This window comes from Carettochelys insculpta, chromosome 18 (genome assembly GCF_033958435.1).
Source record: "Carettochelys insculpta isolate YL-2023 chromosome 18, ASM3395843v1, whole genome shotgun sequence".
Lineage (NCBI taxonomy): Eukaryota > Metazoa > Chordata > Testudines > Carettochelyidae > Carettochelys > Carettochelys insculpta.
Window position 1 is genome coordinate 1,326,955 of NC_134154.1, and position 22,780 is coordinate 1,349,734.

The following is a 22,780-nucleotide window of genomic DNA, read 5'->3' on the forward strand; positions in this document are numbered from 1 at the left end:
TTTCCATGGGCCCAGGCAGGCAGGGGATGGCTAGGCACATTTGGGAGCGTCCCTGGCTTCTGTGGCGGGGCCTGGGGAGGAGCTGGGAGTCAGAACTACTGGGTTCACTCCCCGGCTCTGGGAGTTGGAACTAGTGGGTGAGACAGACAGACTCAGGGAAGAGTGGTGTGAGGTGCTGGAAGCCAGGACGCCTGGGCTGCATTCCCAGTGCCTCCACATGCTTCTTGGGAGACTTGCATGGGTGTCTTAGAGAGAGAACCTCCCAGCGCACCACAAGTCACTGGTGGGTTGGGGAGAGCCCAGGGGCTGCTGGGTTAGGTGCCGGAGGAGGGGAGGGGAGGGGTGAGTGGGTCGAGCAGCGGGGGTGGGTTGTCCATGGGGGTGGATTCTCAGTGTGGGGGGTGGAACAAGGGTGTCTAATTCTCAGAAACTGGGAAGCTGACAACTCTAATTCAGAGTTAATGGTGCTCTGCCATACCTCAAATTCCCACTCAAATAACCTTAACTCTGCCCCAACCTGCTCAGACAGCCCTGGAAGCTGTTGCGCAATGTTAGATTCCCCTGGGGTTTAAGGAGGCCTGTGGGCTCAGCTCCCTGGCGGTGAAGGAGCGAGGACAGCCAGGAGAGCAATGGGGAAACAGAGGACTTGATTTACAGCTGAGCTGCCAACACCTGCCCCGGGTGGGCGCGAGGCACTCTCTGCCCAGGGCAACCAGCAGCATCACAAGCGCACGCCTGAAGGTTGCGACAGATAGCGTGTACGGGGGAGGGACGGCCAGGAACTCCCCTGCTCGAACCAGGCACTGTGAGAACTCCTGTAACAACCCAAGACAACACTGGCACTGAACTGAGCACACAGGGCCTTCAACCCCCTCCCCCCAAGGCTCTGAAGGGAGGAAGTGGGACATGTGCGTGAAAAGGGAGTTGGCCTTTTGGTAGGTTTGTTACAGCCCAGCTCAGGCTCGAGCGTCACAACTGCTCCGCTTGCTCCTCCCCCAGAGAGAGATTTCGCTGCCTGTTGCTGGCAAGATGGCTGCAGCCTTTGGCTGGTGTGCCTGGAAGAGACCTGCTCCCCTGGGAGTTCTCAGGCGGTGCTGATGTCCAGCCAGCTGGACGGCCCCGCCCTACACAGCTCCTTGGCAAAGGCTGGTGGATGGTCTAGAGCCAGAGGTGGAGTGCTCAGAGGTTGTGGGCCTGGTGCCTGTCATATCTAGGTCACAGAAAAGACAGTGGAGTGGGAAAGTTATCTTGGGAGCGGTTGCAGAGGGTAGCTCCATTTGCCTCTGCGTGGGCCACAGCCCTGCGGTTCTCAGCCTGGTGACCTCCCCATGGCAACTCGGCACATTCCTGACCTGGCAAGATAGTGTGGGAACACACCTGGTGGCTTTTCATGCCATTCAGTGGTTGGAGAGGAGGAAGCAGACCCAGCATGACCTGGGAGTGAACCAGGGCCCCCAGGCCTCAGCACTGCTGCGGCAGCTGGAACTCAAGGGCCACATTGCAGCAGTTGCAGCTGCCTGCGAGGGACTCGGACCCCCTGCAGATCAGCACAGAAAGCAGCCTGCAACACACACTGAGCATCGCCAGTCCTCCATAGACAAGGCTCTGCAACCTGCAGCCCCAAGCTGACCGCAGCTCTTTAAGGACTTATGCATCGCTCCTGATGCTGTGATTGCAAAGGAAAAAACCCCTCGTGATTATTTTCGATAAATGGTGAATGTCTAAAAGTCTAACAAAGAACAACTCATAGCTAAATAGCAAAGGATGGCAAAACATTGGGGAACTCCCCCTTTAGCATGTGCAGTGCAGTGTGGGATATGATACCCTATCTGTGTTTTGAACGTGTTTCTAATAAAGTCTTGGTTCTGAAAAGGGGAAGCGTGTGGCATTCCTACTGTGAAGGGCAACTCGCATTTCAAGCAAGAAAACTGCAATTGAATGTGAAGTAAAACGCATAATTAAAGCGGAGTTGGAATGGCTTCAAAAAAGGGGAAAACCGAAGATGAAAACACTGAAAATTTCAAACTGAACAGGCCCAACCCTTCGCATTTCTGTTGAGCTCAGGTGGGTTCCGTTTATATCCAATTTGCAGAGAAATTTGCCAACCACAAAAAATGCAACCTGGAGGGGCATTTTCTCAAAAACCACACTACTTTCACCAAACAGGGTCCAGCTGCAGACACCCAAGCAGAAGCTGTGGAGGAGCAGCTATGCAAAGCAGAGCAAACTAACTGGCTAACTGGCTGACTGGCTAACTAACTGGCTGAAATCACCAAGTAGCAAAACTGTGGCTAGTTTTGTGGCAACTCAAGAGATTGTGAAGGGAGGAAAGCCGTTCACGGAGGGCCAATACACAAACGAGCACTTTATCAAACTATCAGAGCTGCTGTCCAGTGATTTCAAAACCAAAAATGAAACGGTTCAGAACCTAGCGTCCACCAGAGAGAGGAGTTTCAGGGATGAAAGTCAGGCAGAGAGTGGTCCAAACACTCACGTGAGGAAACAGAAGATGTAAAAAGTTTGTGAATATTCTGCAGTAAGCAGGTAGCACATCACAAATCAGCGTGTGGCCGCTGTTCTTAAAGCAGGGGTTCAGAAAGTCTGGCTGGTCGTTATTCATTAAGGACCACCTCGTATTCACATGCACTGCGGGTCCTGACTTACTGAGCTTTTCACTGAATTAGAAAAAAATGGCTCTTCTTGCTCTTTTGGTTGCTGACTCCTGGCCTTGGGTCCCCTCCCCAGCGCACATGGCAACTGGGGAAAAGCCACCCCCGATGTCTCCTTTTTCCTGGTGACTCAGCACCTGCTTTTCCTTGGGGATTTCAGCCGGCCGGCAGCGTCACCCCACAGAACCAGGTGATGGGGGAGACCAAGGTCAGACGAATACACACAAGGGCAGTTTTAAGGCTGAGGAGCTGTGGGGTGTCTGGGGTGTCTGGGGGGAGCCTGATGTGAGAGGAGGCGGGGCTTGTCCATGTGCTGGGTGTTCTCTAGACAATCCTCGCCACTGATGTAACAGCAGCCCAGAGGGGCCCCACTGTGCCCAGCACTGCACATGCGCCTGTCCAGAGACAACACCCACCTGAGGAGCATGTAGTCTGCATAAAGGAGGGAACCTGGTGCATGAGGAGGTGCTGAGGCAGCGTCCGATGTTAAAGGGACCAGCGTCCTCACCCAGACAGACCCACCAGGCCCAGGGACTCCCTGGAGGGAATTCTTGGTTGAACTAACGGCCCATGCTGGTTTACGAACTGTCAGTGATGGAGGTTTGGGTGCCTTGTTCCAAGGGTGAATTACCCTCACTCCCCAGCAGCAGTGCTGCTTTCCAGGCTGAAGTTTCCCTGGCTTCAGGGCCCACTTCTTGGGGGCCCTGTTATCAAACATCTGTTTCCGCCAAGGGCGTTTTTCCCGGAGTAGCAGGCAGGGTGGGAACACCCTCGATGGGGAGGTGGGAGCTGTCCCCACGGAGCTCAGTGGGGTCACTACCGGCATTGTCAGGACACCTGTATGCCACATTGTTTAACAGACTGCTGGGAAGTAGGAGATGCTCTGCTCCAGGCAGAGCAGGAGGTAAATGGGGAAATCCAGGTTACGAAGGGGACGGGTTCAACCCCGGAGGGGAATGGTGGAATCCTCAATATTTGCAAAAGACCAAGGCCAGGGGACTGCTGAATATGAAGTGAGGCACCCTCCTCTGTGACATCACAATGTGTCATCCTGGAAACAATGATCTCACAAAGCTCGACTGTTACGTCACTGTGAGATGGAACAGCAGGAGCAGAGAGGGAGCGAGAGCAGTCACCAAATGTGAGCAGCAACGAAGGGTCCTGTGGCACCTTATAGACTAACAGAAAAGTTTAGAGCATGAGCTTTCGTGAGTTAACTCACTTCTTCAGATGCTGCTCACGAAACTCAGTTAACTCACGAAAGCTCATGCTCTAAACTGTTCTGTTAGTCTATAAGGTGCCACAGGACCCTTCGTTGCTGCTACAGATCCAGACTAACACGGCTACCCCTCTGACACTTGACGAAATGTGAGCAGAGGCCAGGCAGCCCTGGAACAAGAGGCAGGAGAGAGACACACACAGGATAGTGCTGGAATCTCCCTCCATGGAGGGCTTTAGGTCCCAGCTTGACAGAGCCCTGGCTGGGATGATTTAGTTGGGCTTGGTCCTGCTTTGAGTAGGAGGTTGGACTCAGTGACCTCCTGAGGTCTCTTCCAGCCCTGTCCTTCTCCAGGGCTTGTCTACACTGGGAGGTTTTTCTGGAAAAAAACACTTTTTTCCGAGACCGCCCAATGCACCGTTCACACAGCTGAGTGGGGCAAGTGGAGAGAAGAGGGCTTTTCCCTCGAAATTATCACTCTAGCTCTGCCAGGGGCTCTTGCTGACCCTCCTGCACCACCCTCAAGGTCGAAAAGGAATGTGTGTGAACAGAGCACAGCTATCATCTGCTCACGGGAAGGGTCCTTTGGCAGTGCCGTGGCTGGGAGCCGAGGCTGTAAATGAGAACACTCCCTTTGGCAGTGCCGTGGCTGGGAGCCGTGGCTGTAAATGAGAACACTCCCTTTGGCAGTGCAGTGGCTGGGAGCCGAGGCTGTAAATGAGAACACTCCCTTTGGCAGTGCCGTGGCTGGGAGCCGTGGCTGTAAATGAGAACACTCCCTTTGGCAGTGCCGTGGCTGGGAGCCGTGGCTGTAAATGAGAACACTCCCTTTGGCAGTGCCGTGGCTGGGAGCCGTGGCTGTAAATGAGAACACTCCCTTTGGCAGTGCCGTGGCTGGGAGCCGTGGCTGTAAATGAGAACACTCCCTTTGGCAGTGCCGTGGCTGGGAGCCGTGGCTGTAAATGAGAACACTCCCTTTGGCAGTGCCGTGGCTGGGAGCCGAGGCTGTAAATGAGAACACTCCCTTTGGCAGTGCCGTGGCTGGGAGCCGAGGCTGTAAATGAGAACACTCCCTTTGGCAGTGCCGTGGCTGGGAGCCGAGGCTGTAAATGAGAACACTCCCTTTGGCAGTGCCGTGGCTGGGAGCCGTGGCTGTAAATGAGAACACTCCCTTTGGCAGTGCAGTGGCTGGGAGCCGAGGCTGTAAATGAGAACACTCCCTTTGGCAGTGCCGTGGCTGGGAGCCGTGGCTGTAAATGAGAACACTCCCTTTGGCAGTGCCGTGGCTGGGAGCTGAGGCTGTAAATGAGAACACTCCCTTTGGCAGTGCCGTGGCTGGGAGCTGAGGCTGTAAATGAGAACACTCCCTTTGGCAGTGCCGTGGCTGGGAGCCGTGGCTGTAAATGAGAACACTCCCTTTGGCAGTGCAGTGGCTGGGAGCCGTGGCTGTAAATGAGAACACTCCCTTTGGCAGTGCCGTGGCTGGGAGCCGTGGCTGTAAATGAGAACACTCCCTTTGGCAGTGCCGTGGCTGGGAGCCGTGGCTGTAAATGAGAACACTCCCTTTGGCAGTGCTGTGGCTGGGAGCCGTGGCTGTAAATGAGAACACTCCCTTTGGCAGTGCCGTGGCTGGGAGCCGTGGCTGTAAATGAGAAAACTCCCTTTGGCAGTGCCGTGGCTGGGAGCTGAGGCTGTAAATGAGAACACTCCCTTTGGCAGTGCCGTGGCTGGGAGCCGTGGCTGTAAATGAGAACACTCCCTTTGGCAGTGCCGTGGCTGGGAGCTGAGGCTGTAAATGAGAACACTCCCTTTGGCAGTGCAGTGGCTGGGAGCCGTGGCTGTAAATGAGAACACTCCCTTTGGCAGTGCCGTGGCTGGGAGCCGTGGCTGTAAATGAGAACACTCCCTTTGGCAGTGCCGTGGCTGGGAGCCGTGGCTGTAAATGAGAACACTCCCTTTGGCAGTGCCGTGGCTGGGAGCCATGGCTGTAAATGAGAACACTCCCTTTGGCAGTGCCGTGGCTGTGTGAATGCAATTTTGGGACATTACTGATTTTGACATTAGAACATCGAGAACATGCAGCCCATCTCACCAGCAGCTTCCGGAGAGCAGCAGCCCCCACCCGCAACTCCTAGGAACCAAAAGGCCTTTTCACTGGGTAAAGCCCTTTGTTCTGGTGGGTCCCAGCCCTGCAAACCATGGTGTTGGGGACAAGGCGCAGGATCTCAGAAGCTAGCAGATAGATCCCATCACCTTGTGTGATGGGGTTCAGGGGTCCCCCTGCACTGCACCCCGTCTGCTGGCAGGAGTGACTCTCACTCAGCAGGTACAACAGAAGGTTTATTAGGCAACAGATGCCCAGTTTCTCACAGAAGCGACAGCACAGCAGCCAGAGACAGTCCTTCCAACCCATCCTGGGGAGAAGACCCCGAGGGGTGCCCCTCTGGGGTGTAGCTTTCCCCCTCCTCTGGCTGGCTGCCTTCCAGCTCCTCTTTCCCCCCAGCTTCCTAACTGCCGCCCCCGATTCAAAACCCAGCTCGGCTCCTCCCTCCTCTTTGTTCAGGGCAGAGGTGTTACCTGCCAGTTGTAGCCCCAGGGTCATCCTTAGCCACTGGGAGCTGCTGCTTGCCTCAGACATCCAGCCTGACTCACACATGCACTCCCCGCACTCCATCACACCTTGCTAGTGTGCACCCAGCTGTTCTTGGTGGCTTGCCAGCTCAGCTACTGCCTGGGTTGTTAGACTGACCACACAGGCTGTCTGTTCTTCCCCCAGCCCTGCTCCAAAGTGCAGTGGATTCGCACAGGAAAGGGGGGCCCTGCAGGAAACCAATTCTTTCCTGGGAAGAACAGAAATAACTGTGGGCACCAGTGGGACTGACTCACCTTGCGGGGTGGAGCTTAGAAACAGGCAGCTGCTTTGGACAACAGAGGTCAGTTTCCAGCGTTCTGGACACTGCTGAACACCAAGGGGCAGGTCTGTACAGGCCTTTGGTGCTGTTAGATAAGCCCAGCCATTGACAGTCGGGTGAGGGTTAGAACTCGGAGCAGGCCAGCATACGCCACAGCCTAGTTCCAAGCAGTCAGCCACGCCCTCCTGCTCTCTACCCTGGGGCTAGGCTCTGCCTACTGAGGCTCAGCTTTCACCCTTCCGCAGGTTGGATGCCACCTGACAGCCTGTCATGAATGAACGCCTGCAAAGGGTTAAACCCGGAGATAGCAGGTTCTCTGTTGGCAAGCAGCCAGGGAAGCCAGTGGGGAAACAGGGATCATTTGACTTGAAGCAATGACCTGCTGAAGGGCCCTTTTTTGTCTGGCTGGAGGAGAGAGACAGACAGTTTAAGCCTAAGCCGTGCTCAATGAATCCTGTAACTCTTCGGGCCACAAGGGCTACGTGTACACGTGAAGCCTACATCAAAGTAGCCTATTTCGATGTGGCGACATCGAAATAGGCTATTTCGATGAATAACGTCTACACGTCCTCCAGGGCTGGCAATGTCGATGTTCAACATTGACGTTGCGCAGCACCACATCGAAATAGGCGCAGCGAGGGAACGTCTACACGCCACAGTAGCACACATCGAAATAAGGGTGCCAGGCACAGCTGCAGACAGAGTCACAGGGCAGACTCAACAGCCAGCTGCTCCCTTAAAGGGCCCCTCCCAGACACACTTGCACTAAACACCACAAGATCCACAGAGCCGACAACGAGTTGCAGACCCTGTGCATGCAGCATGAATCCCCAGCTGCAGCAGCAGCAGCCAGAAGCCCTGGGCTAAGGGCTGCTGCACACGGTGACCATAGAGCCCCGCACGGGCTGGAGAGACAGCGTCTCTCAACCCCCCAGCTGATGGCTGCCATGGAGGACCCCACAATTTCGACGTTGCAGGAACGCGGATCGTCTACACGGTCCCTACTTTGACGTTGAACGTCGAAGTAGGGCGCTATTCCGATCCCCTCATGAGGTTAGCGACTTCGACGTCTCGCCGCCTAACGTCGAAGTTAACTTCGAAATAGCGCCCGACGCGTGTAGCCACGACGGGCGCTATTTCGAAGTTAGTGACGCTACTTCGAAGTAGCATGCACGTGTAGACACAGCTAAGGTGAGCTGGGCATACGGATAAGTAGGTGGAAACATTTAGTCGGAGGTGATCAGGTTATTTTATTTTGGGTTTGGTGTGAGACGTCTCAGGTTGGCTGAGGTACCCCGGTACATTGTAGTTTCCAAACTGAATCCCAGGGAAGTAATTCTCGGGCTTTAACCATCCCTCCCCCCACCCTGCTTTTTTTTTTTTTTTTTAAAGTTGCTCTGTAACACCTAGCAACCACATTTGCTTTATCACTTTCTTTGTGCACTTCTTCTTTTGTTAATAAAATTACTTTTTTCTGTTTTTAAAGCAACGACTTGATTCCCATGTCCTAGAGAAGGGGCTGTGTCTATCCAGGTCTAAGACCGACACATCAGCTATCAGACTGCAGCTTAATTTCTTCCTCTTTGCTTTCAGGCTCTCTCCCAATGGAGGGTTGAGCTGGGGGTTACCCCACAGGGAGACATCCCGAGTGTGTCTGCCTGGCTTCTAAAGGTGGGGGAGGAGTTTCTCCCCACTTGAGTAGTGGCAGCTCCCTCCAGGGTCAGGGGATCTGTGGCCATGGGAAGCTTTCAAACAGAAGCCTATAGAGGAAATACATTTTTAAGGTGTCCTGCAACATCACACCTTGTGCCCTCGGAGCGTCAGAGTGGGGATCAGCCCTGACACAACTGCAGCCCCCATGGAGGGAAGTGGGCCTGCTCATGGGGGGAGGGACTGCATGGTGAAAGCAGGGCCCTGTGGGCTGAGCTGCCAGGGGGCCTCCATGGCCCATAGTCTAACAACATTACCACTCGCAGGTGCATTACAAACCAATCACAGGTAACGCGGCTTGGGGCTGGGGGCCCTGCCCGGGGGTGCAGCTTCCATTAGCTGCTGTGGGTGCTAGCCAGAGGGTCCCATGGGTGCATACAGCCCCGGGGCTCCTGGCCCCCAGCCGCATTGCCACAGCTGTGTGCAGGGGTCTCCTGCTTCCTCCCTAGTGAGGGCTGGCCCAGCCCGGCCCGGCCCAGCTGGTCCTGCTCTCCTGCCCCCTCCAACTGCCCACTCCAGCTGGCCAGGCTGCAGTCTGAGAACCACCCAGTAACCACAGGCGTAGCCCGAATGTTCAGAACTGGGACCTAAGGCAGGTGTAACACGCCCACTTTAACCCCTGGGCCTCAGTTCCCCCAGCTGGAATGTGGTGCTATGACTTCCCCTTGGGCCTCCTCCTGGGGTCCTTGAGGCTGCATTCGTTGATGCCTGTAAGTACCTTGAAGATGCCACGCGTAATGATCTGAGCTTCATTAAAATGATCGATCATGTCCCTCGTGCTGCTGGCGCCTCGACAAAGGAGACGGCCCCGCCGCTGGCCCCCTTGTCCTGTCACTGCTTCGTACCGGGTGTCCTGGCCCTGCTGCCTCCACGCATACGGATGAGCTGAAAGCCGGCAATGGCTTGTGGCTGCCAAGGAGCTGAGGCCTAATTGAATTGATCCCGCTGATGTATTTATAGCCGCAAATGGCAGCTCCAGAACAGAGAGCCAAAGAGCGGGACCCAGCAGACAGGAGTGGGCCCATGAACCTGGATGACTGGCTTCCTCCCCATGACTAGGCCAGAAATTCTCCTGCCACCCTTGAGCGGGGTCAGCAACCATCGGGCACAGGGAAACCCTGCCAGTACAAACTGTGGCTCCCCTGCTAGTGGCTGGGCACAGGGTCACGGCTCCAGCCTCCAGAGCCCCAGGCCTGCCCTTTCGCTGCAGCATTAGAGGCGCCTGCTCTCCCCTGGGAGGGGACCTGGCCAGGTGCGCGCTGTGCTGGGAGTGGGACCTCTGGCTCTCCAGACAAGAATCCCCCGCCAGGGGAAGGTCTGGGTCCTGCTCAGTCAGGAGCCATGGGATGAGTCTGGCTAGACACAGATACCCTTGGTGTAACATGGGCCTTAGGAACCGGTGTGTCCAAGGGGCCTCTCAGTGGATGCAACACCCTGACTGCCGTGAAAACACTGCTCTGAGCTGCCCACTCACCTCTGTGCTGGCAACTTCCCACCTCGCAGAGCCTTAGCACATCCTGCCTTCCACTAAGGGGCAAGTCCTCCCGGCAGCTGAGCTCTGACAGCTCACCATGCAGGCGAGAACCTGTCCGGACAGAGGAGCACCAGGGAGTTGGGAACGTCGCCTTCCCCTAGCTCAGGGCACCCTGGCAGTCAGAGAGAGGCAGAGAGCTGCCAAACCCCTGGGAACACAGGCAGGTCCACCTAGTCCTGTTCCCTCTCTCCATCCCGGCTCGGCACCAGCAGATGGCACAAGAAGACAGCAGCAGCAGCAGGTATGGGATAATCTGACTCCACGTTAGACCTGACCCTCATCTCTAACAGTCAGCGATCAGCTTACACCGGCCACACCTGGTTTTCCTTCTTCCACAATAGCCGTCATTAGTCCGGATAACACTGCAGTGGCCATACGTGTGCCCAGTCCCTGTGACTCGTGCTGTAAATTCTTGGCCTTGGTGGCTTCCAGTGGCAGTGACGTGCAGCCAATTATGCACTGGGTGACGATTCCTCTGTTTTGAATACGGCCCCGCCTGCCCCATCTCAGTCTCACTGGTTGACCCCTGGCGTCAGGGAGCCAGAAAGAACAGCGATGCTAAACGCCCTTCTCTAGCCCACTCACTACGGGGAAGCTTTTGTATCTCAGAAGAAATAAACAGAAATGTGTAACTTATAAATAATTGTAATTAAGCATTCAACAAGTAAAAACACCTTTCAAAAAGACTTTAGAATTGCAAATTGGTAAAGTTTTCATTCTCTTCTACCTCTAAACCCTGTTTTTGTGTTATGAATTAATACCTTAAAGCAGACAGCACTGGGGGGGGGAACAATTCATTTTAAGCTAAAATACTCCCTTTTATACTCGAACACTGACTAAAAAAAGGTTAGGGTAGGAGGTGAAATTACAAGCCAGGGCACGAGGAGGGTCCCAGGTCTTCAATACTGTAACAACAATTAAAAAAAAAGGGTTGTAATAGTAATAGAAGGATTACTTGGTAAAATGGACAAAAGCGTAACATTTACAAACCACCTGTAATTAATTTAATTCAAGCCTGTGTGTTTCAAACCAATATAAATAAGCATCTTTAAAAAGGTAAAAAGCAAGTTGAATTATGGTCAGTGGGTTAATAAGCTGCCTGTGGAACCTTAGAGACTAGCAGATTTATTAGGTCATGAGCTTTCATGGGTAAAACCTGCTTCCTCGGACGGAAAGAAGTCAGCGGCAAACCAACATTAAATTGTTGTAATATTAACCACAATAAGAACAATCCCCCAATAAACACACTGCAAAGTGACCAGTTACAAGATATGGCAGCCAAATCCACTGATGTGTACGACAAGGGATTTCTCCAGCAGCTGGGCTGTGTTGCCTGATTCTTTGGGTTCGTCCTGCCAAGCAACAACCTCAGAGCATCATATTGGAACCAAAAGCACCCGGCTTCTCTGCTCAGGCCCCATCTAATTGACCATGAGATTGGTCCAAACCAGAGGCTGGTAACTACAGTGATGTCACCAGGACTCGTGTGTCAATAAACGTTGTATTCTCAGTAAACGGGGAGTGCGGCCTTTTCCCCGTAACAAAACCCCGGGTGCTTCTTTTAAGCGTAACAGCTACTCTTACCTAGACTCTGATGTCTGCTCATTCCCCTCGTGTCTCAAGGAAATGATTCCAGTCTTGCTGCCTCTTCTAAGATAACCTCCCCAGAGCTGGGTGCCCTGGTGAGAGCCAGCTGGGGCAGCTCTTTCCATGCCAATTTAAAACAGGGAGAGGTCTGCAGGGCAAAATGCCATTCTGGGTTCTATAAAGGGCCTGCTGGGTGACCTTGAGCAACTCATGTTACGTGCTGTGCTTCAGTTTCCCCTCTGTTGCACAGGGATAACAACAACGCTTGCTGCCCTGATAGGGGAGTTCCATTTACGATCCCACCAGGCTTTGGAAATGATTGCGCTGACGGAGAAAAGGAAACGTATGCCAAGACATGTGGCTGGCTGGGAGCCCCCTGCGGCAGGGTGCTAGACTGCCCAGGGTTCGGCATTAGCTTATGCAGGGGCAGGGTGAGCTGCCGCTTAGGACTGGCTTAACTCCTCCTGGGTGTCACATCAGCAGCGAGAGACCTCAGCCCTTGCACAGTCAGGTCAAGTTCTTGCCCTGGAGAAGATACAGTCACAGCGGACAAGAGACAGGAGCCGCCCATTTTATGCCAGCACAGCCCAGGCCCAAGGAGGCTGAGCGACTTCTCCAAGGTCATGCCGGGAGGCAGCGGGAAAGACAAGAACTGAATCCAGATCTCCCAAGGCCCAGCTGGGTGCGTGAACTAGGGAACCACCCTGCCTCACAGTCCGATTCGGAGACCAGGCACCTAGCAGCGAGGCCCCGGGCCCCAGTGAGCTGGTGGCTGCACTCCTGGGGTGCTGAGCTCCTGCTCTGTCTAGAGAGGGAGCCTGGGAGCGAAAGGAGCAGAAGTGGAGAGGGGAGACGGAAAAGAGGGTGAGCCGAGAAGCAGCTGGGAATGGCAGGGGGCACCCGCCTGTCTCAGCGCCCCTCAGATGAGACCAGGGCTGCCTGCAGGCTGTACTGAGCCCCGCACAGTACTATTAAACTGGTGCCTGTGCCCACTGTAGCCTGGAGGACAACACGATTTTTAGAGGGGTGATTTAGGAACACACTAATGAAATATTTTAAAGGTGGGTTCCTGTGTACACAACCCCAGTAATTCAGCAACTCACATTATCTGCCTGTTAAAATGGCTTCATCACCACTGGAATGGCTCTTTCACAGGCTGTGTTCTGTTAACAGGCCTGCTAATAGCTGTTCCACTTCACAGTTAACTAGCCCAACACTGGCTGAAGACACACCAGGCTGCAACAGCAACAAGCATGGAAGGGGGATGCTGGGGTGGACCTTAAGATGCAGCAGTGCCCCATTCAGCTGTGCATTCTGCATATGGGTAGGGACGGCCTTGAGGGAAGCTGACTACTTCCTGCAAAGGTAATGAACTCAGCAAGGCCACATCTACCATGCCCCTGCAGAGAAGGGGAGCCCCTGCTAAAACAGCTGCAAAGGCGGCACATCAACTTAACAAGGTGGGTTATGGGACTCTGCCCCACGCATGAAACAGCCCCAGCACCATGCAGACAGAGCCATCAGCTGGCAGGACTGCACACGTAACCACCCACTGGCGGGCTTGAACCTGCAACCTCTGGAGCTTCGGCAGGAGCCTCTACAGCAGAGGTTAGCAACTGGTCTGAGGCAGAGTGCCGAAATTCAACCTTTTGACTTCTGCATCCGGTCTGAGTGCCAGTGATACTTGTTAAAGTCACTAATAGTCCTGCCTCCAGCAGTTTCATTAATGAATGAAGCTGCAGAGCTTTACCAGTTAGGAGGTGGTTGGTAGCATTAGCTGGTCTCTTGTTAATCCACAGATGAAAAAGCTTTGAGCCAGCTCCCGGCAGCACGGTGGAAATGGGGAGGGGCTGAGCTCCTGCCTTGCACTCCGATGAAAACTGGCTTGCTTGCAAGTCATGCTCCCGAGCTGGGGGTTGCTGACCCTTGCTCTACAGCTGGGACTACAAGCAGCTGGCTCTCAGCTAAGGCAGTGGAGGAGACCATCTCTCTCTCTGTAAGGGGTCCAGGTGCCACTGCATGGGATGGTGAACCACCCCGAGGCGTGTGGGCTGCACATGGACCCTGGGTCTGACCCAGTCCAGCTGGGAGATGCACGGGAGCCACGAGTCTCAAATTTCATTGCACGGTGACCCAAAAAATTACTACACCCCCCAGGGCAGCACCAAAGACTGAGCCCGCGCAGGCAGAGGTGCTTTGGCTTCAGGCCCAGGCCCCAGCAAGTCTAATTCCAACTTGGGGACCTCTCTAAAATGAGGGGCAGCCCACTCTGGGGTCCCAACCCACGCTTGGACAACCCTCGCCCTGGAGGGTCCCAGGGGCTGGGCCAAGCAGTTCCCGTGTTCCTGGCCTCCCATGAGTCTGGGAGGAAAAGGGCCGGTCGTACCGCACTTGCAGGAAAGCAGTGGGAGACCACGGTCACCATGGGAAAGGGAGAGGGCTTTGAACATCCTGCCCCCAGCCTGTCCACGGTGATCCCCTCAGCCAAGCTCCCCAGCAGCCTGGAAGGGACAGAGCAGCTGCTCCGTTGTGTCCCCGAGTGAAATCCAGCAGCCTGGAACGAGCGGGCTACGGGGCAGGATGTTTTCTCCTTTGGGGTCTGCCCGGGCTGCACCCCTCACAGCACAAACAGCAAGTAGTCCCAGCAGCGGTGGCTAGCAGCGAGTATGTGCCCAGGGCCACAGCAAGGCTGGCTGCTGCCTGGGCCAGCCTGACTATCTGGATGGTTGTAGTGAGCTAGCTCAGCCGTGCTAGCTAATGCCTCATCCTAGCTGCAGGGCCGTCCTCAGGGCAGGCTGTGGCCCGGGCCGGAGGATGGCAGTTCTGTTCTGTGATGCCCTATTTGTGTCCATTTCATGGGGACTGGAACCAGCCCTGCCCCGTGTCTTTGCAAAGAGGACCTGTGCTGAGACCCGCTGGCTGGCCTTTCTGAGAGCTCTTTTCCACACTGAACAGGGGTGAGCAGAGCGTCTCTGGAAACGTCCTGCCCAAATCTGCCCTAAGAGCAGTGTATCTGGGGCCCACTGCGGAGACAGGCCACAGGTCCGCAAGCCTGTTCCAAGCAGCCCAGGATTCAGCACTGGGACAGGTGCCTGGAGAGGCAGGCACAGGACAGACACAATAGCCAGGCTCATTGCAGCCCACCTACCCCTGTGCCTCAGGCTTTCCCTGCCCACTTCTAGGGCACCTCCATTTCTGTCACCCTGTCATCCTTTGCACCTCTGCTCAGTCTGGCAGCGTGGAGCTGGGGACCTTCCTGCCGGGCGCACGCCTGTTCTCCAGGCACTAAACTGAGACCGCCCGCTGCTCACTGCACAGAAGACAGCCAAAGGGGGTGTTTCAATCACAGCTGTGCTGGCACAGCAGGCCCACGGGGCAGGAGCTCCACCTACTGCCAGGCATTGCTGGACAGGCTGAACTCAAGCAGAAGGGAAACTGTTGGCAAACGAGCCGTCGGCAGAGCTGGTGAGGGGACTGCCAGCTGGGGTGCGGGTGGGGAATGGGACAGAGAACCCTGAGAGGGCCCCTGTGCTTGGTGTTTGCTCCCTCCCGGCTCGGCGTTAGGCACGGGAAGGAGAGAATCCCCTTAGGAGAGCGACAGAAAACACAGCCGCTGCGACTCAGCCATTCTCCGGGTAGGAAAGCAAGAGTTATGCCCACCTTCCACTGGGCTAGGACTGCCCAGGGACCCGCTCCTATTACCGGGACACAGGCACAGAAAACCTAAGGCCAGCGGGAGCTGTGCACGTCACAGGATAGGAAACTAAGTCATTAAAATAGCAACAGCCGGACGGTGTGTGAGCACCAGCCGCTGTGCTGGGGTGTCCCAGAACACCAGTTCCAGCCGCAGAAACACAGTGCGGCAGAAAAGCAAAGGTCCAGCCAATGGTACCGCGAGAGAGCAACAGGCCCTCGTAACTGCGCTCTGACATTCTTAGACTCACGCAAGCGACCGGGGGCACGGGGTGAGAACAGGCAGAGCTGCTTAGGACACAGCGGGATTTTCTCTGGAAAGCCCACGGCCCCCCAGGCCACACGACTGTGACACAACGGGCCAGGTGAGAGCACCAGTCAGCTCTGTGGCACGGCTGTGGAGGAGCCGTGCTGAGCCTGCAGCAGCAACCGATGCCCAGAGAGCTGCCTCACACCAAGCTGGAGGATCTGCACCAGTACAGCGACCACGGCTGGTGCCCCGTGAGTGTGCCCCACACCGTGCCAGTACAGGGACCCACACGAGGACAGCGACCACGGCCAGTGCCCCATGAGTGTGCCCCACACCGAGCCAGTACAGCAATACCCACACGAGGACAGCGACCACGGCCAGTGCCCCGTGAGTGTGCCCCACACCGTGCCAGTACAGGGACCCACACGAGGACAGCGACCACGGCCGGTGCCCCATGAGTGTGCCCCACACCGAGCCAGTACAGCGTTACCCACACGAGGACAGCAACCACGGCCGGTGCCCCATGAGTGTGCCCCACACCGAGCCAGTACAGTGATACCCACACGAGGACAGCGACCACGGCCAGTGCCCCGTGAGTGTGCCCCACACCGAACCAGTACAGGGACCCACACGAGGACAGCGACCACGGCTGGTGCCCCATGAGTGTGCCCCACACCCAGCCATTACAGGGACCCACACGAGGACAGAGACCACGGCCGGTGCCCCATGAGTGTGCCCCACACCGAGCCAGTACAGCGTTACCCACACGAGGACAGCGACCACGGCCGGTGCCCCATGAGTGTGCCCCACACCGAGCCAGTACAGCGTTACCCACACGAGGACAGCAATCACGGCCGGTGCCCCATGAATGTGCCCCACACCGAGCCAGTACAGGGCGACCCACACGAGGACAGCGACCACGGCTGGTGCCCCATGAGTGTGCCCCACACCGAGCCAGTACAGCGTTACCCACACGAGGACAGCGACCACGGCCAGTGCCCCGTGAGTGTGCCCCACACCGAGCCAGTACAGCGTTACCCACACGAGGACAGCGACCACGGCCGGTGCCCCATGAGTGTGCCCCACACCGAGCCAGTACAGCGATACCCACACGAGGACAGCGACCACGGCCAGTGCCCCGTGAGTGTGCCCCACACTGTGCCAGTACAGGGACCCACACGAGGACAGTGACCACGGCCGGTGCCCCGTGAGTGTGCCCCACACCGAGCCAGTACAGGGACCCACACGAGGACAGCGACCACGGCTGGTGCCCCATGAGTGTGCCCCACACCGAGCCAGTACAGCGTTACCCACACGAGGACAGCGACCACGGCCAGTGCCCCGTGAGTGTGCCCCACACCGAGCCAGTACAGGGACCCACACGAGGACAGCGACCACGGCCGGTGCCCCATGAGTGTGCCCCACACCGAGCCAGTACAGCGTTACCCACACGAGGACAGCGACCACGGCCGGTGCCCCGTGAGTGTGCCCCACACCGAGCCAGTACAGGGACCCACACGAGGACAGCGACCACGGCCAGTGCCCCGTGAGTGTGCCCCACACCGAGCCAGTACAGTGATACCCACACGAGGACAGCAATCACGGCCAGTGCCCCGTGAGTCTGCCCCACACCGAGCCAGTACAGGGACCCACACGAGGACAGCGACCACGGCCAGTGCCCCCTGAGTGTGCCCCACACCGAGCCACTATAGGGGGACCTACACGAGGACAGCGACCACAGCTGGAGCCCCGCGAGCGTACCCTTCGCTGCACCGGGATAGTGATACGGCTGGTGTCCCATTAGCATGTGTGGTGCGGGGAAAGTGAGAACGACAGTAGCCCAGGGACCTGGCGGGTGCCCAGGGAGCGTGTGCCCCACGCCACGACAGGGACCAGGGCGGGTGCCCCAGGAGCCGCCCTGCCCCACGCCGCGCGGGGCCCTGTCACGGCGCAGCAGGGGCGAAGGACCGCGGCTTGTTGCATGCGGCGCCCCACACCGAGCGCGGCTGCCCGGCGGCGCCTCCCGCCCCTGCAGCCCTTGCCCCGCTCCGGCTCCGGCTCCCGCACCCGCACCCGCACCGGGGCGCCTCGGGGCTGCGGGGGGAGCCCGCCCGGAGCGCAGGGGCCGACGCGCGCGGAATGCCAATGGCGCTGCCTGGAGCCGGCGCCCAGCCGCGGGGCGAGAGTCCCCGGCGAGCTCCCCCGGGGGCCCCCTCCCGGCGCACGGGTGCCGCCTCCCCCCGCCAGCGCAGCGGGGACCCCCGCGGCGCGGCGCCGCCGCTCACCCTCCAGCTCGTCCTCGGGGATCTCGACGGGGCGCTGCTCCGCGAGGATGCTGGGCACGGTGTAGATGCCCCGGTACATGAGCGCCGCGGTGACCGGGTGGAACGGCATCGTGGGGGCGGCCCGGGTCCCCCGCCGGGCCCCCCGCGCTCATCCGAGGCGCCCGGGGCCGCCCGCACCCGCCGGGGCTGCACGCGGGGCGGCTCGTCGCTCAGCGCCCGCGCCCCGCGCCCGCCCGGCCGGCCAGCCCCGCGCCCAGGCACCGCGGCGCCGGCATGGCGGGGCCCGGGCTGCCCCGCGCTAAGTTTCCCCGGCCCGACTTCAGCCCCGGACGTGCTCCGGCCGCTCCCGCGGCTCTGTGCAGTGCGCGCCCCCGCCGCCTGCCGGCGCGCCCCCGCGTCCGCCCGCTCGCCCGCCCCCCCCGCTGCAGCCACGTGCGGGAGCGGCGGGCGGGCGCGGGGCCCCGGCCCCGATCCCGGCCCCGCCCTCCCCCTGCCCTGGGGGAGGCGCCGGGGGCTGTTGGCCCTGCAGCCAGCGGGGAGGCGCCGAGACAGCCCAGGAGGCCCCGACCTCTGCGCTGGGCAGTGCTGGAGAGGCCCGTGGGCTTGGGCGCTGGGCGCTGGTCACTGGGCCGGCGGTGAGCGGCGTGTGCGGCCCCCCTCCACTGCAGCGGGTGCTCCTGTGCCCAGCAGGACCAGGGCCCCTGGCAGGTCACCCCACTGGCAGCGTTTCCCTGCAGCTCTCACCAGCCAGGCCGGGGCGCTCCTTGGCAAAGCACACAGGAGAGGGTGCTGGGAGCCCCCGGCACTGGGAGCAGGAACGAGGACCCGGGCCTGGCTCAGCCCCTCTAGTGACAGGGGTCGGCCCAGCTGCCTCAGAGGACAGGGTGAGAAATGGGGCCTGGTGGGATGGGCATGGAGCTCAGTCTCATGGGCTTGCCAGGGCCTGGGGGCCTCAGCGGTGGGGCGCACGGCTGGCCTGGTACTGTTCCAACAGGCCCTTACGCTCTGCTCCTCGCTGCAGGATCTGAGCATGTCCCAGGCAGGCATTAAGCCTCTGTCACAGGTCTGTTCTCCTCCGGGCATCGTGTGCAGGACAGCATGGTCAGCGTAGGGGCTGCAGAATCCTGCCCAATCCTTCAGTGAGCACACTGCTGAGACCCCGGGATGGTTCTCCTGCCCCTCTCCCCCATCCTGAGTTTGCGGGGCGGGGGCGTTGCTGAGCCTTGCTTGTCCAATCTGCCTTTGTATAAAAATCAGCACTGGTGAGTGGGAAAGGAGCCCACAGCAGCAGAAAGGAGCTGCTGATTAAAGCCATCCCGGCCCAGAAACGCTGTTCAATTATTCCTTTTCCTCCCAAGCACTGATTACATTTTGCAACTTATTTCTCACTTTGTCACTGATTAATCACAGTGCCGCTTGCTCAACAGGAGAGGCGACCTATCAGACGCTCTGCCTGCAGACATGGGGAGAGCTTCGGCAGGGCACTGCTGCGAGGAAGCTCACGTCGCCAGCGTCTCACCTCGGTGTGGGAGAGGAGGCAGGGAGGGCTGTTTCAGAGCCGCCTGTGCACCGCTCTGGTTTGAAAAGGTGTCCGTGGGGTGGAGTGACGCAGGCAGCGAGAAGTCCCGGGAAATGGAAGGGAACGCGTGGGCAGAGCTGGGGAGGAACTCGCCATGTGCGGACGGGGAGGGCGGCATGCATCCACCCCGGCTGGACATCATGAGGGACGTCGGCATCTGCTTTGCTCCTCTCTAGCTTTTATAACAATCTCAACTGCACCCTTAATACGGCCTCATTTTCTTTCCTTTCCTGCCTTTCAATTTCCCTCAACTCCATACGGTCCCTCTTTTCTGAACCAGAGCATGGCAGCAGCTTCTAACACATGTTCTTCTTGCTCGGTCTTGGGCACTTCCTTATCTGGCTGCGATGCTCTGCTGGTGTGCTGGGGAGGCCCCTGAAGGCCAGAGCTGTAGAACCACAAGCAACAATACAGCAGATGGGTAAGTACACACACAGCATTGAAACCGTTCAGTAAAATACACCTCTGGTACCATCCCAATCCCTTTCTCACAGACCCTTGGACACATGTTGGCAAACACCCAAGCAAGGTGAGCTTACCCCATGGCAGGGGGAATTCTGTATGAGGGGGAACAGCACTATATGAAAGGGTCATGGGCAGTGGACTAGGGATATTCCAAATTTTCTCACCCTTTTCCATAGGCAGGAACCAGTCCAGCAGAGAGGTCAGTCCCAAGGACCAGCCAGGATGCGTTCACTACATACTTCTGACCTGGACCTTATGGCTCTCGCCTCTTTACCGCTTTGGTCCTGGCACAAGTGATTGGTGTGGAAAAGTGTCTCTCAGTGGGGGGAGGAACAGAGCAGCTGTGCACAGGAGCCTTGGGCAGAGGATCGGCAAGTGCCTCCAGGAGATTCCTGTGAGATCTCGACGTGCATCAGGGCAGATAAAAATCGATTTTTTTTAATGAAAAAAATCTGATTTTTAAGATTTAAATTAGATTTTTTAATTTCTTAAAAAAGTCATCACAAAAACACTACATTTTTCTTTTAAAAATAAGTTACATTTAAATCTCCTCACAAACACGCTGCGCTTACAGTCCCATAAACATGAACTCTTGGCTCTAGTCCGTCCAGCCAAACTGCCAGCTCTTGCTTCTTGAAAGTTCTGGGCTTTCAATTTCTCTTTGTCAGGAGACTAAAAAGTAACATGTGCAAAGAAAGGCACAGGCTGGACTGGGCAGTTTGGTTCTGTGCTTATGTGGTAGTGGACCATGGCCAAGCTTGGCAGAGGAGTTAGTTAAGATATTGTCTTAAAGACAGACAATATGTAGGAAAGGACAGAGGCAGCATAAAAAGGATTGGAAAGAAAAAGGGGGAAAGAAAAAGTGCACACACAGCCTCCTATATTTGCCTGTGTTTTTGCCACAGAGAAGCTGTTCTGGCTCTGGGCGTAAGAGACCCCATCAGAAAGAAAGAAAGAAATTTGTTCTCCGGGTGAAAAAGGAAAACGTGTTAAGTGTAAGCAGTGCCAGAACATGATGCAGGGCTTAGCTGCACCAATGAAAATCATAAGGAACACTGCTTATTGGGAGAAAATGTTGTGGATGAAGATGTGGATATGGCTGAGTGGGTCACCTGGTTCGTAACGTAAATAATTCGCTTGTCAATGCATCGTTCTTTGAGACTCTGTCTGTGCCTTTTAATGTAAGTGTGATTTGACAATTCCTAAGCTGTTTGCTGTGTTGGATGTTGCTAGAAAAAATAGTTTAGCTTAGGTAATCCTTATGATTTGTTTAAATAGTTAAATAGGTTTAGAATCTATCCCCCATGCATTATGTACAGAAAGCTGCAGTCAGAGAAATCTAGAGTTGTCAGCTGCCACTGAGTGTCACTTTCTTATTCTATATTGCATAAGACATGCCTCTTATTTGGGAGCATCATGGCCACAAACCAGAACAGCGATGCCATAAGTCTACTCCCTATTTTGCTTCAGCATCGCTCAGCTTTCCCAAGGAAAACTTCTGGCTTTCCAGGTGGCGTTTCAGCTGTCGGGTTTGTCTAGAGTGGCCCAAGCAGCTGAGGGCCTCCCTCTGACAGACACAGCCCCTCTTCCTGTGCCAGCTTGCCCCAGCGGGGGTCAGCAGCTGCCAGCATCGTCTCAACCAATATGCAAAGTGTGCACCTGTGTAGGGCACCAGAAGTTTGGGGCTGCCAGGAAAGTGGTGGCACTGGATGTCTTCATATCTCAGGTGGAGGCCTCCCTGGTAGGCTGGCTTTAGCCAAACCTAGTGATTGAGTTTGTTGTAGCGGGAATTGGGTGAAACTTAATGTCTGGCTACATGTCAGAGTAAATGGTATAATGGTCCTTGTGGTCTGAAATGCTGTGCATCTATGGCCTGTTACAGAAGCGCTCAGAAAAGATGAGCACAGTAGTCCCTTCAGGACTTAGAATCAATACATCTGTGAAAGTCCCAGCCCATGTGCCCCAGAGTAATTTGGAGGCTCACAAATGTGCCAGGGCCACGAATGGAACCAGATTAAATCAGAAATTCTAGGCTGGCAGGCAGCTCTAATGTGTGCTGGTACTAACGTGTGCTCCCCACCTCCAAGACGGATGTCTCAGGCTTCCTTTTCCGAGAGGAGAGCCTGGTGGTGATTTGGATTTTGTGCAGGTTTTTTGTGTGTGATTTGAATTTTATGATCTATATTTTCCTCCTTAATACAAAACTCAGGCCAGATTGGCTCCGTTGTGCAGATATTATGTAAAAATATGACTCTTCACACTAAAGGGAAGATTTCTGTGAAATGTTTTCGAAAACAACATTTCTGTGTTTGCAAAACTGTGTTGGCACAGAAGAAATGGAGGGCAGCTCAAATCTATCACCAGGCAGATGGATGTCTCTGTAGGTCTATCTGTTGTCAAGCCTAAGGGTCCAAAAATCAGAAATCTGTCCCCCAAAATCATGAGAGAATGATTTTAAAAATCACAGGATTAAAATACATGTTTTGCCTGTTTTATTTGTCATTTCATGTTTGAACCTTTAGGACAGTTGTTCTCTACCAAGGGTACAATTATTCCCAGGGGGTATGCAGAAATCTTCCGGGGGCGATGGAGTACATCATCTCATCTAGATATGTGCTGAGTTTTACACTGGGCTCTAGAAAAAAACCTACGAGTAAAATCAATGCAAACTAAAATGTCACACAGACAATGACTTGTTTGTACTGCTCTTTAGTAAACTATACAGTGATCTATAGGTGCAATATTAATATTCAAATTGATTTATTTTATAATTATATGGTAAAAATGAGAAATTTTCAGTCAATTTTCAGTGAGGGTGCTGCCTGTGACTCCTTTGTATTTGTTTCTAATTATATGATCGATTTTTAAATCAGATGA

At 56.0% G+C, this 22,780-nt stretch overlaps 1 protein-coding gene across 2 annotated transcripts in view; it reads right to left on the minus strand.

Annotated features, from left to right (window-relative positions):
* Positions 1-18,243, minus strand: part of CABP7 (calcium binding protein 7) — a 32,902-nt gene extending 14,659 nt beyond the window's left edge. For both annotated transcript variants that reach the window (XM_075013224.1, XM_075013223.1), the window contains exon 1: positions 17,860-18,243. In XM_075013224.1, coding sequence (XP_074869325.1) covers positions 17,860-17,968 — 109 coding nt within the window. In that variant the 5' untranslated portion in view covers positions 17,969-18,243. The remainder of the gene's footprint in view (positions 1-17,859) is intronic.
* Between the last annotated feature and the right edge of the window lie 4,537 nt (positions 18,244-22,780).